This window comes from Sarcophilus harrisii, chromosome 3 (assembly GCF_902635505.1).
Source record: "Sarcophilus harrisii chromosome 3, mSarHar1.11, whole genome shotgun sequence".
NCBI lineage: Eukaryota > Metazoa > Chordata > Mammalia > Dasyuromorphia > Dasyuridae > Sarcophilus > Sarcophilus harrisii.
In genome coordinates, this window is record NC_045428.1 from 595,085,747 (window position 1) to 595,108,184 (window position 22,438).

The 22,438-nt window shown below is 64.5% G+C and overlaps 1 protein-coding gene across 1 annotated transcript; it reads right to left on the reverse strand.

The window, feature by feature from the left end:
* Positions 1 to 736: 736 nt before the first annotated feature.
* Positions 737 to 20,991, reverse strand: ARHGEF1 (Rho guanine nucleotide exchange factor 1). The gene is given in 29 exon segments (XM_031963256.1): positions 737 to 1,026; positions 1,146 to 1,239; positions 1,321 to 1,469; positions 1,656 to 1,745; positions 1,820 to 1,887; positions 1,980 to 2,066; positions 2,154 to 2,241; positions 2,327 to 2,494; positions 2,562 to 2,637; positions 2,766 to 2,843; positions 2,921 to 3,024; positions 3,272 to 3,383; positions 3,486 to 3,611; positions 3,820 to 3,902; positions 4,091 to 4,237; positions 6,416 to 6,561; positions 11,706 to 11,814; positions 12,265 to 12,399; positions 12,511 to 12,546; positions 12,720 to 12,816; positions 12,901 to 13,000; positions 13,107 to 13,136; positions 13,340 to 13,555; positions 13,669 to 13,712; positions 13,854 to 13,952; positions 14,371 to 14,484; positions 14,782 to 14,859; positions 15,073 to 15,111; positions 20,818 to 20,991. Coding segments are annotated over 27 exon segments (2,691 nt in total). The 5' UTR covers positions 15,100 to 15,111; positions 20,818 to 20,991; the 3' UTR covers positions 737 to 1,026; positions 1,146 to 1,155.
* Positions 20,992 to 22,438: the final 1,447 nt, after the last annotated feature.

The window sequence follows — 22,438 nt, forward strand, 5'->3', positions numbered from 1 at the left end:
CTCGGTCTCCGGGTGTACAGCGGTGGGGGCGGGGGGGTCCCTTCTCCACGGCCCCTTCTGGTTCTCCAGTCCACAAACTCCCCTCTGACAGTCTTGCGCCCCCTCCAGGCCCCAGGAGTTCCCAGCTGTGCCCCCTTCCAAAGTGCAATATAGTGTGCCCGCCCCCGCCCATCCCCCGTGTTTGTGAGCCCCCTCCCCAACCTAGTGCGTGACGTGCTTGTGTTCTGAAGGAGAAGCTTCCTTCCCGCCCACCCCGCCCCCGGCCCCGGGGCCAGGGGGCTCAGAGCAATAAATCCGTTCCCCCCCTCCCCCCCCACGGGAAGAGTTTATTACAAAAATAAAAAGGGAGAAAAAACCTATCTCGGTACTAGGACTCACAAGTCACATGGTGCTGGGGGGGGCACCGCCCGGAGAACCTGAGGGGGCGGGGCAGTGACCAAAAACCTGGGGGTTCTGGGGGCAGACAGAGGGAGGGGCCGCGGGGCGGAGATCGAGGGCCTGGCTCTGGCCTCAGCTCCCCCAAGGGAGGAAAGAGGGGTGTGGAGAGAGCCTTCTTCAGCAGAGTGAGCCCCGGCAGGCCCCTGCCGTCCTGCTCCCCACTCGGTGACCCCTTCTGTCGGGGGCTCAGGCAGGGCGGGGCGGAGACATGGAGGGCCGCAAGGACAGAGCGGGTGCCCCGCCCCCCGGCTCGCAGTGTGAGGGGTCCCGGGGAAAGTGACGCTCCATCACACGGGCGTGCATCCATATACACATATATATATTAAAAATAAACCTCAGAATATAAAACGCGCATAACAGGTAAGGCACTGGAGAAGCCGCCCGGGCACAATACTGACGGCCGGTGGGCCGAGGGGAGCTGGAATCGAGCCCTGAGGTCTCCACGGGGCAGTGGACAGTGGTGGGGGCGGCCCGGGGCACTCCGCGGGCCCGGCCCCCTCTCTGCAGACGTAGGCAGTGGCTGATCCGGCTGGGGGAGCTCCCCGACATCGCCCCATTTCCCTTCCTGGGTCCTCCCTTGGAGAGGGCCTGGGGGGGCAGGAAGCCTCAGTGAGCGGAGGGAGGCAGGGACGGGCCCTGTTCCTGCTCTCCCATGCCCCGCGCCCCCCGCCCCCCTTCTGAGGCAGTCTCCCCCCGCGGGGGCTCACCTGCGGGCCCTCAGGAGCAGCTGGCCTGGCTCGGGCTGGCCCCATTGAGCTGGGATATGATGAGTCGCAGGCGACAGAACTCTTCCTCGACTTCCTGAGGATGGGGGAGGGAGCGCCGTGAGGGGGGCCCTTCCTCTCACCCTCCCACCCCACCCCCCGCCCAGCCGTCACTCACCTCCAGCCTCTTGATGGTGTCTTCCAAGTTGAGAAGCCTCTCTCGCAGCTCCTGGGCCTGGGCGGCCCCCGGCGCCCCCTCACTCTCGGGGCCCGGGGCCGGCCCGTTTTCCTCCTCTGGCGGGAGCAGGATTTGCTTAAGGGAAAGAACTGAGGCAGAGAGAGGGTGGGTCAGGAGCAGCAGGATGGGGGGGGGGCACAGGACATTCAGGATGGGGGGGGCAGCAGCTGGGGCCCAGGAGCAGGGGGAAAGGGGGCAGGACCTGGGGCCCCTGGGGGAGGGCACCGCTGAGGAAAGGTGGTTTGGGGGGGAAGGGGAGCAGGGCCCCGGCTCACCTTCCCGGAGGGCAGAGGCCGCGAGCTGGCCCTCGGGGCCCGGGCAGGAGAAGGGCAGCAGGTCACTCAGGATGCGCTCACAACGGCCGGCTGCGGACAGGGAAGGGCCTCAGAGCGCTGCCTTTGGCCCCGGCCCACACCCCCCCCTCCCGGATCTCCCTTACCTTCCCCCTGGGGGGGCTCCCGGCTGCTGTTCCCGTTCTCGGAGCTGCTGGTCAGAGGCTCCCTGGCACTGGGGAAGGAGGCCCAGCAAGGGGAGAGAGGAAGAATTCAGAGGCAGAAGGGGAGGGGAGGGGGCAGGCGGGCGGGGAGGGGGCCTCTCACCTGATGGGGCTGGGCCGGGACTTGGGCCGCCCGACGGGGGCCGGGATCTTCAGGGAGCCCGCGGTGTCCGTGATGAGGGTGCACCAGCTAGAACAGAGCAAGACGGGGCGTTGGGGGGGCCGAGGAGGGGAGGCGGGCTCTGGCCCTCCCCCAGCCCCCCGGCCCACTGCTCACTGCTTTCTCTCCGACACCGTCTGGGCCACCAGTTCATAGATGTGGGCCTCCTGGTCCCAGGTGAAGATGACGTAGAAAGCCCTGTGGTCTGTCAGGGGGTGGAGGTCAGCCCCGGGCCCCTGGGGCCATCCTGGCCCCCCACTCCCTCAGCGCCCTGCCCCGCCCCTGCTCACCCGTGGCCACCTCCCGGGTCATGGCGGAGGTCAGGCGCAGCACGGGCCGCAGCATGGTCTTGCCGTCGGGCGTCGGGGTCAGCGTCCGGCTGTGGGACTTGAGCAGCAGCCGCTCGTCCTGGCGCTGCAGCAGCAGCAGGAGGTCGTCCAGCAGCAGCACGTGCACCTCTGGGGGGGGGTGGGCGGTCAGGACCGGCGGGCGCCCCGGGCCCCCCCACCCCCTCCCCCAACTCACCCACGGCCTTGTCCTTGGTCACCCTCCAGGTCAGGGGTCCCTCGTGCACCAGCTTCTTCTTGGTGATGTCCAGGTTCTGGGGCAGGGCAGGGGGCGGAGGTCAGAGGGGAGGGGCGGCTCCCAGGAGGGGGGGCCCTGCTGCTCCCACTGATCTGGCAGGGATTCTCAGGGAGAGGCGGGGGCAGGGATGAGGAGGAGACCCACCTTGAACTCACTCAGCATGGGGTCATTACTCTGCCTCAGATGGGACAGGTCCAGGCGCCGCTGGTAGTCCTTGAGCCGCTGCAGACAGAGGGCGTGTCTGGCCTCCGCCCCTCCCCCCACCCCAGCCCCCTCCCCCAGCCCCCTCCCCTCCTCACCAGCAGGTCCTCCATGTCTCTCACAGACTGGTTCACATGATGCAGAATCTCCTTACAGCACTCAGCAGCCTGCTCCACCTTGGCCTTCTCCTTGGGCTCCTCTGCAACGGGGGCAGGGATGCCTCAGGAGGGGCCCGTCAGCAGGCGCCCCTTCCCCCCATGTCCCAGAGGTCCCCCCTCTGTGGGGGGAGGGGAGATGGAGGCAGCACGTGGGGGCAGCAAAGTCAAGGCCTGGAATCTGACTCCACCCAGGACTCCTTCAAGGCCCTGCCCCTTCCCAGCCTCAGTTTCCCCTTCTGAACAAAGTAACGGCCAGAGAGAAGCCCTGCTCCCTCCCTCCCCCCCCCCCCGTGTTCTGCCAGATGCTCTGCAGGAGCAGGGGGTACTTGGTGAGCCGCTGCATCTCCGTGGGGATCATGTCCTTGAGCTGCAGCCTGCGGCAGTGGGGCCGGCTCTCGGCTTCCTGGGGAAAGGCACAAGCCCGAGTCCTGATGGCCGCCACGGGGCCCAGCCGCCAACCCTGGCCCCTCCAGCCCTGCCCCCCGGGGCCCAGGCCCGGCCCCACCTGCACAAAAGCACAAAAGCGGGGCTCCTTCCTCTGTTTGGCCTTGAGCTGTTCCAGAGCAAACGACTGCCGACTGCAGAACCGGGAGGAGATCTTCTGGAACCAGGAGCCCTCGGGGCCGTCGAACTGCGGGGGGGTAATTGGGGGTGCCCTGAAGCCCCACTGACCCTCACCAGAGATGGGGGACTAGGAGCACCTGGGGAGGGGACCAGGACTGGAGCAGGGCCCGGGGGGGGGGGGGCAGGGCTGGGAATCAGGACACCTCCCTGGGCAAGGGGGGGGGGGGCAGGGCTCAGCAGGTGGTGCCCGGGGCCAGGGAAGGGGGCTGGAGCACTCACTCCTCAGCAGCACGCCCCGGCCCCTCGATGACGTAGCCGCTCTCCTGCCGCAGCTTCATCAGGCTCTCCAGGAACAGAGCTGGGGGGCGCAGGGAAGGCGTGGTCACAAGGCCCCGAAACCCCAGGGGCTGGGCAGGTAACTGGGCGGATGGGCTGGGGGGGACACTCAGGGACCCGGGGTGGGCACTGAGTGTAAAGGAAACGCAGCAGGAGGGGCGGGAAGGGAGGAGGGAAGGGGGGAGGCCCCCAGGGGCAAAGCCCGCTCACAGTGCACATCGATCAGCTCGTCCAGGCTGGGGAAGATGTTCTGCAGCTCGTCCATCGCAAAGAAGCCCCCGTCAGCCATGGGCTGGTAGAAGAAGTCGTGGAGGACCCGGAGCATCCGTACGTGGGCCGCCTCGGTCACCAGCAACTCTGCAGGGCAGAGGGCAGTCAGGGCCCCAGCCCCGTCCTGCCTGCGTGTGGAGAGCACGGGAAGCCTTCCCGCGCCACACGTCACAGGGAATAGGCGGGGGCAGGGGGCAGTGGGCAAGGGGCGCCGCTGGTCACCAGGGCCAAAAGGTCGGCTGGGCGCAGCTCTTCATGACCCCTTGGGGGGTTTCCTTGGCCTTGCATTTATTGTAGTATTAATAATCACAATACTCAAATAGTTTTAAAGTGCTTAGCACAGTGCCCCACACACAGTAGGACTGTTTTTTGGTACAGATGTTCAACATGTCCTGCTCTCTGTGTTACCAAAGTCCTTACCAGAATGCCTGACACATAGTAGGACAGTGTTTTTTGTACAGTTAATTCAATCATGTCCTGCTCTCCATGCTACCAAAGTGCTCAGCACACTGCCTGACACACAGTAGGACCGTGTTTTTTGGTACAGATGTTCATGTCCTGCTCTCCCTGCTACCAAAGTGCTCAGCACACTGCCTGACACATAGTAGGACTGTGTTTTTTGGTACAGATGTTCATGTCCTGCTCTCCCTGCTACCAAAGTGCTCAGCACACTCAGCACACTGCCTGACACACAGTAGGACCGTGTTTTTTGGTACAGATGTTCATGTCCTGCTTTCCCTGCTACCAAAGTGCTCAGCACACTGCCTGACACATAGTAGGACTGTGTTTTTTGGTACAGATGTTCATGTCCTGCTCTCCGTGCTACCATCTGGGTTTTCCTGGCAAAGCTATTGGAATGATCGGCCATTTCTTTCTCCAGCTCATTTCCCAGATCAGGAAAGTGAGACAGACGGGGTCACGTGACTTGCTTAGGGTCACAAAACTAGTCAGTTACTGAGGTCATATTTGAATTCAGGAAGAGGAGTCTTCCCCATCCCAGGAGCGGTGCTGTGCCTACTGCGCCACCTAGGGGCCGCTGGCGATACAGTCACCAATGGTCAGTCAAGCCATCCCTGAGTCCTTCCTAGGCCTTGGGGGAGGTGCCGAAAAAAATAAAAATGGACAGTTCCTGCCCTCAAGAGCCTTACGACCCGCCAGGAAATTCAAACCACACGAGAACATAAATCTGCGCCGTCGTGGGCACGCCTCACACTGGCACATGGGGGGGCTGTGCTGGCGCGGCCGGGCAAGGCTCTGGCGTTGCCATGGCGCGGCTTCCCAAGCCCGGCTCCCTTTTATCTCCTCGCGGCCCCCGAAGGCGGCGCTGTCATTACTGTTTCCATTTTACAGATGAGAAAAGTGGAAATAAAGCGAGCTTCCCGGGCGCAGGTTCCGAGGACCGAACCCACTGCACCCCCCTTGTAGGGCAGGGACCCGGTTAGGCCCGACGTGGGAAAACCACCGTGTGGGGGAGGGCGGAGGGACATAGTCGGAGGCTGCTGCGCCAGGCCGGGGGAGGCTGAATCGTGGAGGAGGGAGGAAGGGAGGACAACTCGGAGGCCGAGAGCCCGGAGAGCTAGAGGACTCCCACCTGGACACGCCAAACGTGGGGCCACGGGACGGTCACTGGGGCAGCCGGGGGCGGCAGGGGACTAAGCTCAGGAGAGGGACTGGGGCCGATCTCTCGCCCTGGGAACCACGGGCAAAGATGGAGCCACGGGGCCCATGAGCTGCTCAAATGTAGGAGCAGGGAAGGCCCAGCTGGAGGCGCAGCTGGGGCCGTGACGGGGAAGATCCGGCAGAGGGGTGGGAAGGGAGCCCCAAAAAGGCAAAGTCTGAGAGGAGAGAGTGGCTCCTCAAAGGCCGCAGGGGGAGAAAGCACCCGTACGTCGGGCGGCGCAGACCGCGGAGGGGCCGCTGCTGGAGGGCGGCTCATGGGGGAAGTCAGGGGGCCGGGAGGGAGGAGGCAGCTGGGGGGCGGAAGGTTTCCGGAGGGAGGTAGGGATGCAGACGGGCTTGTGGACAATAAGTAGGGAATGGAAAGTTTCCAGAGGGATGCAGGGATGCAGACAGGACAGTCTGAAGATGGAGGATTCGGGGCAAAAATCCTAAAAGACAGAGGAAAGGACACCCAGGGCCATGGGGACTGGGGGCTCCAAGGTAGACAGCTAATTGTGTCTGGAAATGGTTGTTTCCAAGAGGAAAAACCTGTGAAAACCATCGACACCCTTGGGGGTCCCGAGAGAGGGGCAGAAGGGCACTCACCGCTGATCACTTCTTGCCTCTTCACTTGGTTCTTGTGCATCCCATTCAAGGTGTCAGGGGGGACCAGCTCCCGCCAGCCCGGCGGCTCCTCGGGCTCGAGCTCGGGCCCAGCACGCCCCGGCTCCCCCTCATCACCTGGCTCGGGGCTGTGAGGGAGGCTGCTGGTCAGTCCCCTGCGAACCCTTTAGCTGGCAGTCAACACAACTACCCCTCACTTCAAGGCCTGTCCCCCCCCGCCCCGCCCCAGCAAGATCACCCACCCCCTCGAGCTCTGTGACCAGGGCCCGCTCTGTTCTCCTGCTTGTCCGGGGGAGGGGGAGAAAAGGGTGACATACGTAGCACGTCGGGCGGAGCCAAGGGCCGCCGCGGCAGAGCCAGGGTCTGTGTCCACGTCGCTTCGGGAGCGGCCCCCTGCTCGGCCCTTGCCCCCGAGGCTGCCCCGGGAAGGCCGGCGCCGGTCAGTCACCCGAAGGCTCTCGGAACGCCCCAGTCTCCCAGACAGTCTGGGCCCCGGGGGAGTGAGATATCACAGTGGGGGGCAGGGGGGGAGACCGAGAGACCAGGACAGAAACCAGGACAGAGACCAAGGGAGACGGAGACCAGGACAGAGACCGAGGGAGACGGAGACCAGGACAGAGACCGAGGGAGACGGAGACCAGGACAGAGACCAGGACAGAGACCAAGGGAGACAGAGACCAAGACAGAGACCAGGACAGAGACCGAGGGAGACGGAGACCAGGACAGAAACCAAGGGAAACGGAGACCAAGGGAGACGGAGACCAGGACAGAGCAGGACAGAGACCGAGGGAGACAGAGACCAAGACAGAGACCAGGACAGAGACCGAGGGAGATGGAGACCAGGACAGAGCAGGACAGAGACCAGGACAGAGACCAGGACAGAGCAGGACGGAGACCAGGACAGAGCAGGACAGAGACGAGGACAGAGCAGGACAGAGACCGAGGGAGACAGAGACCAGGACAGAGACCGAGGGAGACGGAGACCAGGACAGAGACCGAGGGAGACGGAGACCAGGACAGAGACCGAGGGAGACGGAGACCAGGACAGAGACCGAGGGAGACAGAGACCAGGACAGAGCAGGACAGAGCAGGATGGAGACCAGGACAGAGCAGGACAGAGACGAGGACAGAGCAGGACAGAGACCGAGGGAGACGGAGAGCAGGACAGAAACGGAGGGAGACAGAGACCGAGGGAGACAGAGACCAGGACAGAGCAGAACAGAGACCAGGACAGAGCAGGACGGAGACCAGGACAGAGCAGGACGGAGACCAGGACAGAGCAGGACAGAGACCAGGACAGAGCAGGACAGAGACCAGGACAGAGCAGGACGGAGACCAGGACAGAGCAGGACGGAGACCAGGACAGAGCAGGACAGAGACGAGGACAGAGCAGGACAGAGACCGAGGGAGACGGAGACCAGGACAGAGCAGGACAGAGACCAGAACAGAAACGGAGGGAGACAGAGACCGAGGGAGACAGAGACCAGGACAGAGCAGAACAGAGACCAGGACAGAGCAGGACGGAGACCTAGACAGAGTAGGACGGAGACTAGACAGAGCAGGATCAGAGACCAGGACAGAGCAGGACGGAGACCAGGACAGAGCAGGACAGAGACCAGGACAGAGCAGGACAGAGACCGAGGGAGACGGAGACCAGGACAGAGCAGGACAGAGACCAGAACAGAAACGGAGGGAGACAGAGACCGAGGGAGACAGAGACCAGGACAGAGCAGGACGGAGACCAGGACAGAGCAGGACGGAGACCAGGACAGAGCAGGACGGAGACCAGGACAGAGCAGGACAGAGACCAGGACAGAGCAGGACGGAGACCAGGACAGAGCAGGACAGAGACCAGGACAGAAACGGAGGGAGACAGAGACCGAGGGAGACAGAGACCAGGACAGAGCAGGACGGAGACCAGGACAGAGCAGGACGGAGACCAGGACAGAGCAGGACAGAGACCAGGACAGAGCAGGACGGAGACCAGGACAGAGCAGGACGGAGACCAGGACAGAAACAGAGGGAGACAGAGACCAGGACAGAGCAGGACAGAGACCAGGACAGAGACCGAGGGAGATGGAGACCAGGACCAATCAGGACAGAGATGGAAGAATGGGAATGGACATGAGGCAAGGGGAAGAAGCCAGGAGAGAGAAGAGGCAGGGGAGAGTGACAAGGGGGCCGGAGAAGAGGGGAGAGAACATGCAATGGAGAAAAGACAGAGTCAGCACTCAGGCCATGCTCCTCAGCTGGGGGAGACTGGGGGGCCCGGGAGGAGAAGAGGAGCCGGGTTCTGACCACAACGGTTCTAGGGTGCCCACCCTGCCCTAGGAGGGGAAAGGGGAGCGGGGCAGGGGGCAGGCTTCAGAGAGCCTGAGAGGGGGCGCCAGATACTTAGCTGTCTGGGGCTGACCTGCAAAGGTAGGGAAGGTGGGGGCGCTGGGGAGGGGAAGGAGGCCGGAAATGGGGAGAGGGATAGACCCCTTCCCCCAGCCCAGGGCCCAGTCACCCACCTCTTCCACTTTCTGGGGAGAGAGCAGGTTTAGGGTCAGAGGTGCCCCAGACGGGCCCACCCCCCAGGTTTCCCAAAGCAGCAGCACGAGGACGGAGAGTGCCCGCCTCAACTAAGGGGGGGGGGGGGCTCGGGTGGCAGGTAGCAGGGTGGGGGTAACACTGCAGGGAGGCAGGAGCTGAGTGCAGTGAAAGGGGGAGAGAGAGGTGGAGGGAGAAGAGAAGGGAGGAGGGAGAAGAGGAAGGAACAGAGAAAAGAGGAAGAAAAAAAGGAGGGGGGAGAAGGGAAGGGAGGAGGGAGAAGAGGAGGAAGGAGGGAGAAGAAGAGGGAGAAGAGAGGAGGGAGAAGAGGGAACAGAAAAGAGGGAGAAGAGGAAGGAACAGAGAAAAGAGGAAGAAAAAAAGGAAGGGGGAGAAGAGAAGGGAGGAGGGAGAAGAGGAGGAAGGAGGGAGAAGAAGTGGGAGAAGAGGGAACAGAAAAGAGGGAGAAGAGGAAGGAACAGAGAAAAGAGGAAGAAAAAAAGGAGGGGGGAGAAGAGAAGGGAGGAGTGAGAAGAGGAAGGAGGAGGGAGGAGGGAGAAGAGGGAACAGAAAAGAGGAGGGAGAAGAGAGGAGGGAGAAGAGGGAACAGAAAAGAGGGAGAAGAGGAAGGAACAGAGAAAAGAGGAAGAAAAAGGGGGGGAGAAGAGAAGGAGGAGGGAGAAGAGGAGGGAGGAGGGAGAAGAGGGAACAGAAAAGAGGAGGGAGAAGAGAGGAGGGAGAAGAGGGAACCAGAAAAGAGGGAGAAGAGGAAGGAAACAGAGAAAAGAGGAAGAAAAAGGGGGAGAAGAGAAGGGAGGAGGAGAAGAGGAAGAAGGAGGAGAAGAAGAGGGAGAAGAGAGGGGAGAAGAGGGAACAGAAAAGAGGGAGAAGAGGAAGGAACAGAGAAAAGAGGAAGAAAAAAAGAAGGGGGGAGAAGAGAAGGGAAGAGGGAGAAGAGGAGGGAGGAGGGAGGAGGGAGAAGAGGGAACAGAAAAGAGGAGGGAGAAGAGAGGAGGGAGAAGAGGGAACAGAAAAGAGGGAGAAGAGGAAGGAACAGAGAAAAGGAGAAAAAAAGGAGGGGGAGAAGAGAAGGAGGAGGGAGAAGAGGAGGGAGGAGGGAGGAGGGAGAAGAGGGAACAGAAAAGAGGAGGGAGAAGAGAGGAGGGAGAAGAGGGAACAGAAAAGAGGGAGAAGAGGAAGGAACAGAGAAAAGAGGAAGAAAAAAAGGAGGGGGGAGAAGAGAAGGGAGGAGGGAGAAGAGGAGGGAGGAGGGAGAAGAGGGAACAGAAAAGAGGAGGGAGAAGAGAGGAGGGAGAAGAGGGAACAGAAAAGAGGGAGAAGAGGAAGGAACAGAGAAAAGAGGAAGAAAAAAGGAAGGGGGAGAAGAGAAGGGAGGAGGGAGAAGAGGGAACAGAAAAGAGGGAGAAGAGGAAGGAACAGAGAAAAGAGGAAGAAAAAAAGGAGGGGGGAGAAGAGAAGGGAGGAGGGAGAAGAGGAGGAAGGAAGGAGAAGAGGAGGGAGGAGGGAGAAGAGGGAACAGAAAAAAGAGGAGGGAAAAGAGAAGGGAAGAGGGAGAAGAGGGAACAGAGAAAAGAGAAGGAGAAGAGAAGAGAGGAGGTAGAAGAGAAAGGAGGAGGGAGAAGAAAGAGGAGGGAGAAGAGGAGGGAGGAGGGAGAAGGGAGGAGGGAACAGAGAAAAGAGGGAGGAGGGAGAAGAGGGAAGAGGGAACAGAGAAATGAGGAGGGAGAAGAGAAGAGAGGAGGGAGAAGAGAAAGGAGGAGGGAGAAGAGGGAGGAGGGAACAGAGAAATGAGGAGGGAGAAGAGAGGAGGGAGAAGAGAAAGGAGGAGGGAGAAGAGGGAAGAGGGAGAAGAGGAGGGAGAAGAGAAAGGAGGAGGGAGAAGAGGGAGGAGGGAGAAAAAGAGGGAGGAGGGAGAAGAGGAGGGAACAGAGAAAAGAGAGAGGAGGGAGAAGAGGGAGGAGGGAACAGAGAAATGAGGAGGGAGAAGAGAAGAGAGGAGGGAGAAGAGAAAGGAGGAGGGAGAAGAGGGAGGAGGGAAAAGAGGAGGGAGGAGGGAGAAGAGGAGGGAACAGAGGAAAGAAGAGAGAAGATGAGGGAACAGAGAAAAGAAGAGAGAGAGAAGAGGAGGGAGGAGGGAGAAAAAGAGGGAAGAAAGGAAGGAGGAAAGAGAAAGAGGAAAGGGGGAGTGCTTAGAGGTCATCTGGTCCGATCCTCTCTGCTGGCACAGGGCACAGCTGAGGCCCAGTGAGGAGGGGAAGAGTCGGGCCCAAGGTCACACAGCCCGAGCACATCCGGGAAGGCTGGAAGGGCCGGGAGGGCAGCGCTGCCCAGTCCTGCGAGGCGGGGCCCGCTGCCTGGCTGTGGTGGGGTTGGGGTTCAGGGGGATTCTGCCCCCATCTGCCCCCCCAGCCCCCTCCCTGCGGCTCTGAGCCCTGGGCCGCTCTGGCCTCCGCTGAGGGCACTGAGGGGCTCGGGAGTTAGGGCCGGGGCCCCCAGACCCTCGTGCGACAGCAGCCGTAACTGAAGGCCCCGGGGCCTCGACCCTCCTGAGATCAGGAGTGGATGAGGGGGCACAATCCTGGCCTTGTCCACCACGGAGCGACGGGACTTGAGGGGGATAGGCAGCAGGCAGGCGCGGAGCAGGCGGGCGGGCGGGCAGAGCGGCTCCCCCAGCCCCAGGCGGACACCCCCTCCCCACTGGGCCCGGCCCCCTCCCTACCTCTCCGTGTCGGCCCCGTCCTCCGTGCTGCTCTCCGGGAGGACGGGGGGCTCTGAGCTGGACGGGCCTTGGGGGGGTGGGTCCCCCACTTCTGAGGGTGGGTCAGTACCTGGGGAGAGAGAAGACGAGGGCTCACGGCCTCAAGAGCCCCGACGGACCACGGGCAGCCCAAGCCCAGGAAGGAGCTGGGCCGAGCACGGAGGAGCCTGAGGCTCCCAGAGGCTGCAGCCTGGCCTGGGCAGAGGAGGTCTGGGGGGGCCCCTGAGGACCTCGCTCAGAGAGAGGGAGCCCCAGCTCAGGCCCAGGGGCAAAGGGCGAGCCTGAAGCCCGAGCAGGGGTCCCTCCCCCTCCTAGTCTGGAGCGGGCTGGGGTTCAGAGACCCCCCCAGGCAGGGAAGTCTTACCCCGGGGCAGGGCAGGGCCCTGAGGGGGCCGGGGTGCCAAGAACCCGAGACCTGGAGCCTGCCAGGACCCCAGACTTACAATGGAAGACGGCCCCTCCCCCACTCCAGGGAACCCCCAACTCTGCCCCTCTTCCCCCCCCCAGGCCCTTTTCTCACCTGGCTCCTTGTCTGGGCTCTCCCCTGGAGGGGGATGCACAGTAACACCAGGAGCTTCCGGCCCAGGGGGCCCGACGACCCCCCGTGGGGGGGTCACATGGCTGACCTTCCGCTCAGGAAGCCCTGGCTTCTCTCCTGGGGGGGAGGGGCAGGCATCAGGGCCCCCTGAGCCCCCCCTTGGGAACCCACAGCCCCTCCCTGGGACCCTGACACCCAGCGGGGGGGGGACCCTCTCAGCGCTGTTACCATCGCTCTCAGCTTTAGGGTGTCGGCAGTCAGGAGCTGCAACGAATGAGAGGAGCCGTGAGGTGGGGGGTGCAGGCCATTCCCACCCCAATATAACGGGGGCCAGGGCCCGGGGTGACTGTGGAAGGATCTGGGGGGGGCAGAGGCAGGACTGGGGGTGACTGCGGGAGGATCGGGGGGCATAGGCAGGGCCCGGGGCCTGTGCTCACCCTGCGTCTCTCCCCAGTTCCGTCGAGCCGCGTCCAGGATGATGCTGAGCCCCTTCTTGGTCTTGGGGGGATCGTCTGCCCGGCGGTTCCCAGACATCTGTGGGGGAGGGGCCGTCAGGGTGGTCAGCAGCCCTCCGAGCCCCAAACCGGCCCGGGGGGGAGGGGGAGAGAAAGGAGGCACCTTTTTCCGGAAGAAGTTCCCGCGGGCCTTTTTGTCGCTGCTCTTGGTCCGGACGCCAAGGTAGCGCATGTAGGCGCTGATGGCGCTCACGATCGCCACGCTGTGGGGAGCACACAGTGAGCCCCTCCCCACAGGCCCTGGGGACCCAGAAATCCCGAGTCCCTCCACCACTCCTTAAGGGCCCGGCCCCTGGCCTCCAGCATCACCTCTTTTCCTCATCCGTGGAGATGGTCGGGCTGTGGGGAGAGGGTTGGGAAAGGCCGGTCAGTCCTGCCTGGCCCTTCCACCCCATGCAACCCCCACAGGGAGAGGGAGGGGAGGAGGGAGGAGAGAAAAGGAGGAGGGAGGAGGGAAGGGAAGAGGGAGGAGGGAAGGGAGGAGGGAGGGGAGAAAAGGAGGAGGGAGGAGGGGAAGGGGGCTGAGGCTCAGGGTCACTCACTGCATGTCCTCCAGTTGGTTCAGCAGCCTCTCCGCCACGAGGCGCTCCCGGCCCTCGAAGCTGACGCGATCACGGACCGCCCAAGCCTCCAGCTGGGACAGATCCGGCTCCCCGGGGGTCATCCCCATGAGCCGCTTGGACCGGAAGTCCTCCAGCTGCCGGGAGACGGCGCTTTGCTGGGCCCGGACTACTTTCTGCAGGGAAGGGTTATGTTTCCTCGAGAATCAAGGGTATGTGTTCAGGGGATTAAGGATGTATAACATGGGGTGGGGCCTCTATCCTAGCCCTGGCCCAGTTGAAGTTCTGTCTGGGCTCTGCCCCAATCTTACCAAGCCTGGAAGGACACTGACGGGGGCACAGGCACGCGCAGGACCTGCCAAAGGAGAAGCCTCGTGAAGGGCAGGAGGGGGCAGGAGGAAGTGGGGAAGGGGAGCTGGAATTGGGGGGGGGGGCTTCCTCACTGGTGGGGGGAGGGGAGCCGGGATTAGCAAGGGGGAAGGGGGGGCTTCCTTACCGCCGTCTTCTCCAGGAAGTTGTGGTAGAAATCCAGAAAGCCCTTCTTGGCCTCCTTGGGGCCCAGTGTGGCCAGCATGTCAGCATGGAGACAGCACAGCTGGGGGGCAGGGGAGGGAGCAGAGGTCCCATCATCTCCTGCCCCCAGCCCCCCCACAGGATTTCTACCTGCAGGGCTCCCCCCCCCCCAGGGGGTCCCTCCCCTCAGCTCTCCCAATTCTGGCCTTGGGGACCCCACAGTTTATGTGGACACAAAACTGCGGAGAGCCCGGGGGAGGGGGGAGGGGGGAGGGAGACGGGGACCAGCTCCCTGGGTTCCGGGGCTCCAGGCTGAGGCTCCCTGCTCGGTGCTGGACTGAGGCCCAGGTTCTCGACGTCACAGGCCCAGACACCCCCATCCCCGGCGGCTGCAGGCTTGGGTCTCCCCAGCAGGGGGCGACTCCAGGATCCTCCTGGCCCGGGGCAGCTCTAGACCCCCCCCAGGCTCTGTGCCCCATCTAAGCCCCCCCGGGTCTCACCAGGGGTCCCGGCTCAAACTGCAGAGCCACGTGGTGAAGCAGGGCCATGAGGTGGGCCGGACGGCGCTTCACCTGCTCCAGGCTCTGGAACTCACTGCTCCGCTCCTCCGGGTGCTGGGGGCGGCAGGAATGGGAGGGGGCCGTCAGCCGGACCTGGGGGGCCCAAGCCCATCCCTGCCCCTCCGGGACTTCCCAACTGCCAAGGGAACGTGGGGCTCGCTTGCCTCCCAGCTCCTGCCCAGAGCTCCTGCGGCCGCCGCACCCAGGCCGGGGGGGGCTCCTCGCCCCCGCTTCCCCTCCCGGGCCGGCCCCAAGCCCCCCAGCCCTGACGGTCAGTGAGGGGACCCTGGGACACATGGGGCAGAGGGGGAAGGGACAGGCCCTGGGCTGTGATGGGGGGGGGGGCCTCACCGTCTCCAGCTCATTCTCAAAGTCCTCGTCCTCGGCACCGATAATGCTGACGGGGGCCGGCCGGGTCGGGCCAGGGGCCTGGAATGAGCCGGCAGGGAAGCAGGGCGGGGGGCATCAGTTGTACCATCCAGAAGGGCCCTGGCCCCTGCCCCCCTTTCCACCCCCCAAGTGCCCAGGCCCCAGCCCCCCCGCACTCTGACCCTTCACCTTCCCAGGCCCCGGCCCCCCACTCTCTGACCTCTCACCCTCCCAAGCCCCCTCCCAGGCTTCCCCCCAGCAGCCAGAACTCACCCCTCGAGCTGCATCTTCCATCTCCATGCTGAGCTGAGTCTGTGGGAAGGAGGCGGCCACAGTGAGGCCCCGGCCCGGGCTGGGAGGCCCGGACGCCTGGGTTACTCACACATTCCTGGCCCAGGTGGGGAGGTGAGTAAACAGAGCCTCCCCTCATCCCCCGTCACTCAATGGAGCCTCTGTCCCAGCCCACAAAGAGCCCTTCAGAGGCCCGGGGCCTCGGCCAAGCTGGGGGCAGGGTGCACCGGGTGCCTGGGCCCCCAGGGGATGGTGGGATGGGCAGCCCCGATACCTGGGGCCCTGGGAGGAGCTGGGGGCGTCTGGGGGGTGAGGGGACCCCGATCAGAGCGGGGCTGGGGGCCGGATGTCGCCCTCACCTACCAGCCCCGCTTCCTGAAACAGGAAGTCACGTGGGCCCCCAAAGCCACGAGCCCCCCCCACAGGGAACCCAGGCGTCCGGGCCCCAGCCCCCCTCCCATCGCCCCCCCCAGGGCCCCGTGGCTGGCTCTGGGGAAGGGGTGGGGTCTCAGGAGCCCCCTGCCCGGCTCGACTCTCCATCCAGCCGGGACCCCTCTGCCCGCCGGCCTCAGCACACTCCCAAGCCTCCTCCTCTTGGTGTTAATTAGTCTGTCTAATGGGAACATTAATCACACACAAGTGGGCCCTGGGCCAATGTGTCAGGGGGCAGAGCCCGGGGGGCGGAGGGCGGGACAGGCTCCCCATCCCCAGGGAACAGAGGGGGAGGGGCCCTGGACTGCTGACCCAGCAGCTCTTTGTAACAGCTGGCACCGCCCGGGGCCTGCCCCGGTTCCACCCAACCTCCCCCAGCTGGGCCTTCTCTCCCACCGTGACCCCAACTCTTCCTCGTTAGCCGGGCCTCCGCCCCCTCGCCAGACCCCCAAGACCTTCTCCCCTGCGCCCGGGCTTTCCTGCCGCAGCCTTTCTTGGGCCCCGGCCTGGGCCTCGTAGGCCCAAAGCAAAGGGGGGTCCTGGGGAACCAGGGTGGGAGTAGGACGGGTCTAGGAGCCGGGCCGGGAGTTGGGGGGCAGGCTTTGGGGCCAGAGGAGCAGATCTGGGGGGACCCTCAGCCGTGGGGGTACCGGAAGCCGCCGGACTCTGTGGCCTGTCTGGGGGGGGGGGGGGCCCAGGCCAAAGCACTGGGAAGGTCCCTCACGCCTCTGAATCTATAGCCCTTCCCAGCTGGGGAGGGGGCTCGGTGGGGCCTGGGGCACTTGGAGGAGAAAGCCACGTTGGGGGGGCCATAGGGGGAGCCAGAGGGACACATTGCAGAGACGGGGGTCTTGGGAACGGCAGCAGGGCCATGGGGGCGCCTTGGGGGGGGGCAGCATGGACAAAGGGTATGGCTTGTTCGGTTAGAAACGAGCCCTGAGGCAGGGCCCTGAACCCTTCCAGGTGCCAGCTGGGCAGCCCAGGCCCTTCTCCCCGCCGGCTTTCACATGTCTAAGATTACAAAAGAGACTTAGCGAGAGTCTTGCTGGCTCCATCGCCTGCAGAGCTCTGGCCAGTGTGGACCACCCCTCCCGGGATCCAGCCACCCCCCAGGCCACCCCTTGTTGGTCCCTGCCCGCTCCCGGTCCATGGCGGGCGTTCCCTCCATGACCTCTGCCCCCACAGCTCAACCCTCCCCCCACACCCAGCCCGGTCCCCCTCGCGAGCGACAATCCCGCGTCACCCACAGCTCGGCCCAAAAGGCCCCGGCCACCCTCCCGGGCTTGCCTCGCTGGCCTGCTCGGGGCCCTGCAGTAGCTCCCCAGTGCTCGGCATCCGGCCCCCCCACCGTTGGGCTGCAAGTCCCGCTCTCGGGGAGCCCGGCCCCCTCACGCTCTCCACATTCCAGACGAACTGGTCCTCGGCCCTTCTGGGCCCTTGACATTCCAGCCTCTGCTCCTCAACTTAACCTGGACCGAGTCCCTCCCTCACCTCGGGGCCGCCTTCCCTGTGCTCCCCGCCCCCGCTCCGACCCCCAGAACCCCTCAAGAAAGCCGCCAGGTCCCTTCCTCCTCAAACGTCTGCGCCAAGAGGGAAAGTGATGAAGATCAGAAGGGAGGCTTTGGGAGGTGGGGACGGTGAGTGCAGCTTGTGTGGAACGTGCAAGGCTTATTTCAAGTGCAGGCAGTCACAGCACCAGTGGCAATGGCAACCAGTGCCACTGAGTATAGCCATAGCACCAGCAGCAGCAGTGGCAGTCATAGCACCAGTGGCAGTCATAGCACCAAGTACGGCAACAGCCAACCCATGTTCCTGAGCAGCAGTGGCAAACAAGAAATCATGGCCATGATTACAGCACCAGCAGGCAGTGGCGGCAACATGGCAACTAGCAGTGCAGTGGTGGCAGCCAGCAACCCATATGTTAAAGGACAAATATAGCACCAGCAGCAGCAGCAGCGGTGGTGGCAGCCACAGCAACCATGCATGCTAAACATGACAGCTCATACAACTGTAGCAGTGGCGGCAGCCATAGCAACCAGTAGCAGCAGTGGCAGAAATACAGCAACGAGTACAAGCAAATTATGACAGTCATAGCACCAGCAGCAGCAGTGGCAGCCATAGCACCAGTGGCAGCTCATAATTGAAGCGACAGCCATACAAATCAGCAGCATAGCGGCAGCCATAGCACCAGCAGCAGTCACAGCAACTAGCGGCAGCAACAGGATATTACAGTGGCATTAGCAGTAGCAGTGGTGGCACATAGCAATCAGTGGCAGTTACAGTCCATGCCAGCAACAGCGGATAGCCACATGGCACCAGCAGCAGTGGTGGCAGTTATGGCAAATTAGCAGTAGTTAAGTAGCGGCGGTATAGCCATAGCACCAGTGGTTACAGCCAACTAGCAAATGTGAGATAGTTACAGGCAATCAGTAGCAGCAGTGGTGGTAGCGTGCACCAGTAGTGCAAGAAAGTGGTGGTGGCAGCTGACAGCAACCAGTGGCAGCACAGCGATAGCCATAGCATTGCAGTAGCAGTGGCAGTAGCCATAGCACCAGTGGCAGCTTTGGTTGTTAACCAGTGGCAGCAACAGTGATAGCCATGGCACCAGTAGCAGTAGTGGCGGCACATGGCACCAGTAGCAGCAGCAGTGGTGGTGGCAGTTACAGCACCAGTGGTAGCCAGCACCAGTGGCAGCAATAAAGTGATAAGTTTATGGCAATTAGCAGTAGCAGTGGTGGTGGTGGCAGCTGGCACCAGCGGCAGTTATAGTACCATGTTAAAAAGTGGTAGTTATACTATAGTAGTGGCATTAAGACAGCAGTACTAGTTGTTGGAGCAGCAGTAGGAACGGCAGTAGTAGCGGTACTAGAGGCAGTAGCAGCAGTTATAGAGCAGTACCCGGTAGGAGCCCCGGCAGCAGTAAGAGTAACAGCCCGTGACTAACCCGTGCCCATCACCAGCGCTGCCCTTTGCTACGACCCCTCTCACGTGGAGGGGGGGGACAAGTGCCCACCCCCACAGCTGCGGGAGCCCCGCGCCTGGCCGGCTCTCGCTGACCATTGGGCTCCTGCCGGGCCCAGGCTGCCAGCACAGGCTGAGGGGCCGGCGGGGCACTATCGGGTCGGGCCGGAGAGGGGCTCCCCGAAGTCTGCAGCCCGCGGGGCGGAGGCCGGCCGCTGGGGGAAGGGGAGGCCGGAGGCTGCCTGGGTTCTGTAGGACGGGGGTCTACAAGGAGGGGGGTGGGGCATCCACAGCAGGGGGCGGGGCGGGCGAGGGTCTCTAGGCCCAGGGCCGCCGCAGGGCGAGTGGGGGTGTGTGGGATTGGGGGCGTCTGTATTGCTGGGTTCCTGTACAAGTTCCCAGGGTGAGGTATCGCGATGTTGGGGGGGCATCTGGGAGCGGGACCTCCAGGGTCAGGAGAGGTCAGAGTTCAGAGGGGGTTGTCTCTGGGGCAAGGATGGCTTCCACACAGGGAGGGGGCCACAGGGCGAGGGGTGGGGGCGGGGGCGATGATCAGTGAGCTCAGATTCACAGGGTTTGTGACTGTGCGGGGTGGGCGGGTCTGCGGGTCCCGGGGTGTCTACAAGGTCCCGGGCTCCGCAGGCCTCACGGGGGAGAAAGGAATCCCCAAGGTCTGCCCCCTGGACAGGATGTGACACGTCTTCAGGACCCGGGGATCTGCCGGCACGGAGGGGGAGGGGGAGGGGGAGGGGGCGGGGCGGGGGCTGCAGGGTCCGCAGCGCCTCCGGGGTTAGGGGCTCCCGAGGGGTCCGGGCCCGTGCGGGGCAGTGGCTGAATCGGGGCGGCGGTGGAGGGGGATCCCGGTCCCTAAAGGGCGGGGCTGGGGGGACCCTCACCTGCTCCGTAGCTGCGTCCCGTCCGTCCCGCTCCCGGCGCCCCCGCCCCCTCTCCGCCCCTCCCCTCCCGCTCCCTCGGTGGAGCCGCTCTAGCCGCCCCCCGGAGCCTTTCCCCCGCAGCTCCACTGCTCCCGGAGGCCCGGCCTAGCCCTCTCTAGCCCGCCCGCGGCCGGCGCCGCCACCCCGACTCCACTGCTCCCCGCGCCGCCACCTGGGGCCGCTCTAGCCCGGCGCCACGCGACTGCTCGGGGCACGCACGAGGCCTCTCGAGCCAGCCGGAGGACCCGCCGCTTCCGCGCTCTCGACTGCTCCGCTCGCATTAGCGGAAGCCCCTCCCCCAGCGCCAGGAGCTCGCGTGGTCCTGCCCTGCCCTGCCCCCGGGGCTGCATCCCCGCCAGCTCCGGGCCGGGGAGCCCCTCCCGAGCAGGCACCTCCGGTCCTCCGCGCCTCACCTGGCCCGCCCGGCCCCTTGTCCTTCAGGGCCTGACCGTGCCCTCGGCCCGCCAGTCTGGCCTCCCCCCGGGAGCTCTCCCCTCCCCCTCCGGCCCGTCCCCCTGATGCTCGCCCTGCTTGGGGGTCCTCCCTTTAGTTAGGCCCCTCCTCCAGTCGGGCGCCTCTCCCCTCGTCGCTCCCTGTCCTCCCTCACCGCAGCCTCTCCCGCTTTTCCTTCTCCTCTTCCTCCTGCCTGCCCTCCCTTAGCGCCCGCGCCCCTTCTTCCTGCTGCCTTGTCCGGGGATTCTCCCCTGCGTCTCCTCCTCCTCCTCTGGTCTGGTCCTTCATCCCTTTCTATTGGCCTCCCATTAGCTCGCCCCCCATCCTGCTTCTCTCTGGTTCTCCCCTCATCTCCCCCGCCTGGTGATCCTCCCCTTAGCCACTCCCTAGTGGTCCTTCTCCCCCTCCCCGCTGCCCCTCCTTCATCCCTTCCTCTCCTCGGCCATCCTTCCTCTTCCTCCTCCAGTGCGGTCCTCCCTTTACCCCCTCCCCCCTGGCCTTCCCTTAGCCACCCCTGCTCCCCCCGTGCCTGGTGATCCCTCTCCTCACGGACGCTTTTCCCTCCTCCCACCTGATTCTCTCTTCATCCCTTCCTCTCCCCGCTTCCCTTAGCCATCCCTCCTCCTCTCCCGGTCTGCTCCTCCTCCTTCCCTTCCTCTCCTCCCTCACTTCAGGCACCTCTTCCTCCTCCTGCTTAGTTCTCCCATCATTCCTTCCCTCCTAGTTTCCCTTAGCCATCCCTCCTCCCCCTCCTCCTCCCTAGTTCTCTGTCCCTTCCCCCCCCCTCCTGCCCGGTCATCCCTTCACCCTCCCCACCTGGCCTCCCTCCTCCCTTCTCCGGCCCTCCCCTTTCCCAGGTGAGCGGCTTCGCGAGCGGAGGGAGCCGGGGCACGGAGCGAATAGGGCCCGACGGGAGCGGGGGGAAGGAAGAAGGCGGGAGAAGTACCTGGGGTCGGGCCGGGGAGAGCCCCGAAGGTCTCGGGGCCACGGGGGAAGGGGGATCTCGGGCCCCGGGTCCCGGCTCGGGTTTCCTGGCTCCGGCGGGGCAGGAAGCGGAGCTGGGCCGGCTTTCCGGAGGCCCCGGCCCTCCTGCCCCTCCCCGCTTCCTGCCCTGGCTGGGAGGGTCCCCCCACACCCCACACCCCCTCCTCCCCTCCGCTTCCTTCCCCTTCCCTGCCCGCGCCGCGGAGCTCCTCCTCCTCCCAGGGAGGCTCAGCCCCGTCCTAGGTGCCTGCGGGCCCCGCTCCCGCCTCGGCCGCTCCCGCCTCCGGCCCGGCTCCCGCCTCGCGCTTCCCGCCCCTCTCCCGAGCTCCCGCCCGGCCGCCCTCCCCCCCCCGCCCGTGCCCGGACCGGCGGCCGTCCGCGCCCCCCCTCCCCCCACTCCTTCCCCCTCCCCCTCCCCCTCCCCGGGGCTCTTCTCCCTCCCCGATGGTCTTCCTGTCTGTCTGAGCCCTCTGACCGGCGTCTCTGCCCGCCCGCCGCCAGGTGGCGCCGCAGTGCGCAGAGCGCAGAGCCAGAGACGCGAAGCCCTGAGTTCAAATCAGCTCTGACACTTCCTAGCTGGGGGACCCTGAGCAGGTCACTTCGCCCTGCGTGCCTCGGTTTTCTCATCTGTGAAATGAGCTGGGGAAGGAAACGGCAAATCATGTCAGCGTCTCCGCCAAGAAAGCCCCAAATGGGGCGGAAGAGCCAGACACTGAAAAACAATTCCCACTTCTCTGTCTGTCTCTTTGTCTCTCTCTCTGTCTTTCCAAATCCCCTCCCCCTTCCCCCCGGGGTTTTCCCCCCCGCGGGCTCCCCCCCTTCCCAGGCCCCCCCCCCTTTGCCCTCCCCCCCCTGCCCGGGCGGGGGGCCCCGCGCCCCCCCCCCCCCCTTCCCCTTCCCCCCCCCAGGGACTCACCCCCCAGGTCTCCCGGGCCCGGCCCCGGCGGGCCCTGCCCCCGGCCCGGGGCCCGGGGCCCGGGGGCCCGGCCCCCGGCCCTCCGCCCCTCCCGCTTTGGGGCCCGGGGTCCCCCACCCCCCCCTCCTCCCTGTTTTTCCCCCGGGGCGGGGCCCCTCTTCCCCCGGGGTTCCCGGGCCCCCCAGGGGGGCGGGGCCGCCGGCGTCCCCCTTCCGTCGCTCCTTTGCTTCCCCCCGGCCCGCCCTCGTCCCCCGGGGCCGTCCGCCGCCTCCCCATTTTCCCCTCCCCCCTTCCCCTTTCGCTCTTTTCCTCCCTGTCTTTGTCTTCTGCCCCTGGGGTCTCTGCCCGGCCGCCTTCCCCGTCCGCCCACCCCGGGCCCTTTGTTCTCCTCTGCCTTTTCCTCTGCCCTTTCGTTTGCCCTGCTCTTTCTTTTCTTCTTGCTCCTCTGTCCGTTCCCCCCCTGGCGCCGCCCTTTTCCCTTCCCCCTTGTTTTCCTTTCTCTTCCCTCTCTTTTCCTCTCCTTTTCCTCCTTTTCCCTCGGTGTCCCTTTTCTTCCTTTCCCTTTGTGCCTCTTCTCTTTCCCTTCTTCTTCTCTTCTTCCTTTCTTCTCCCTTTTCTCTCTGTCTTTGTCCCTTCCTCTTTCTTCTTTTCTTCCTTTTCTTTCTGT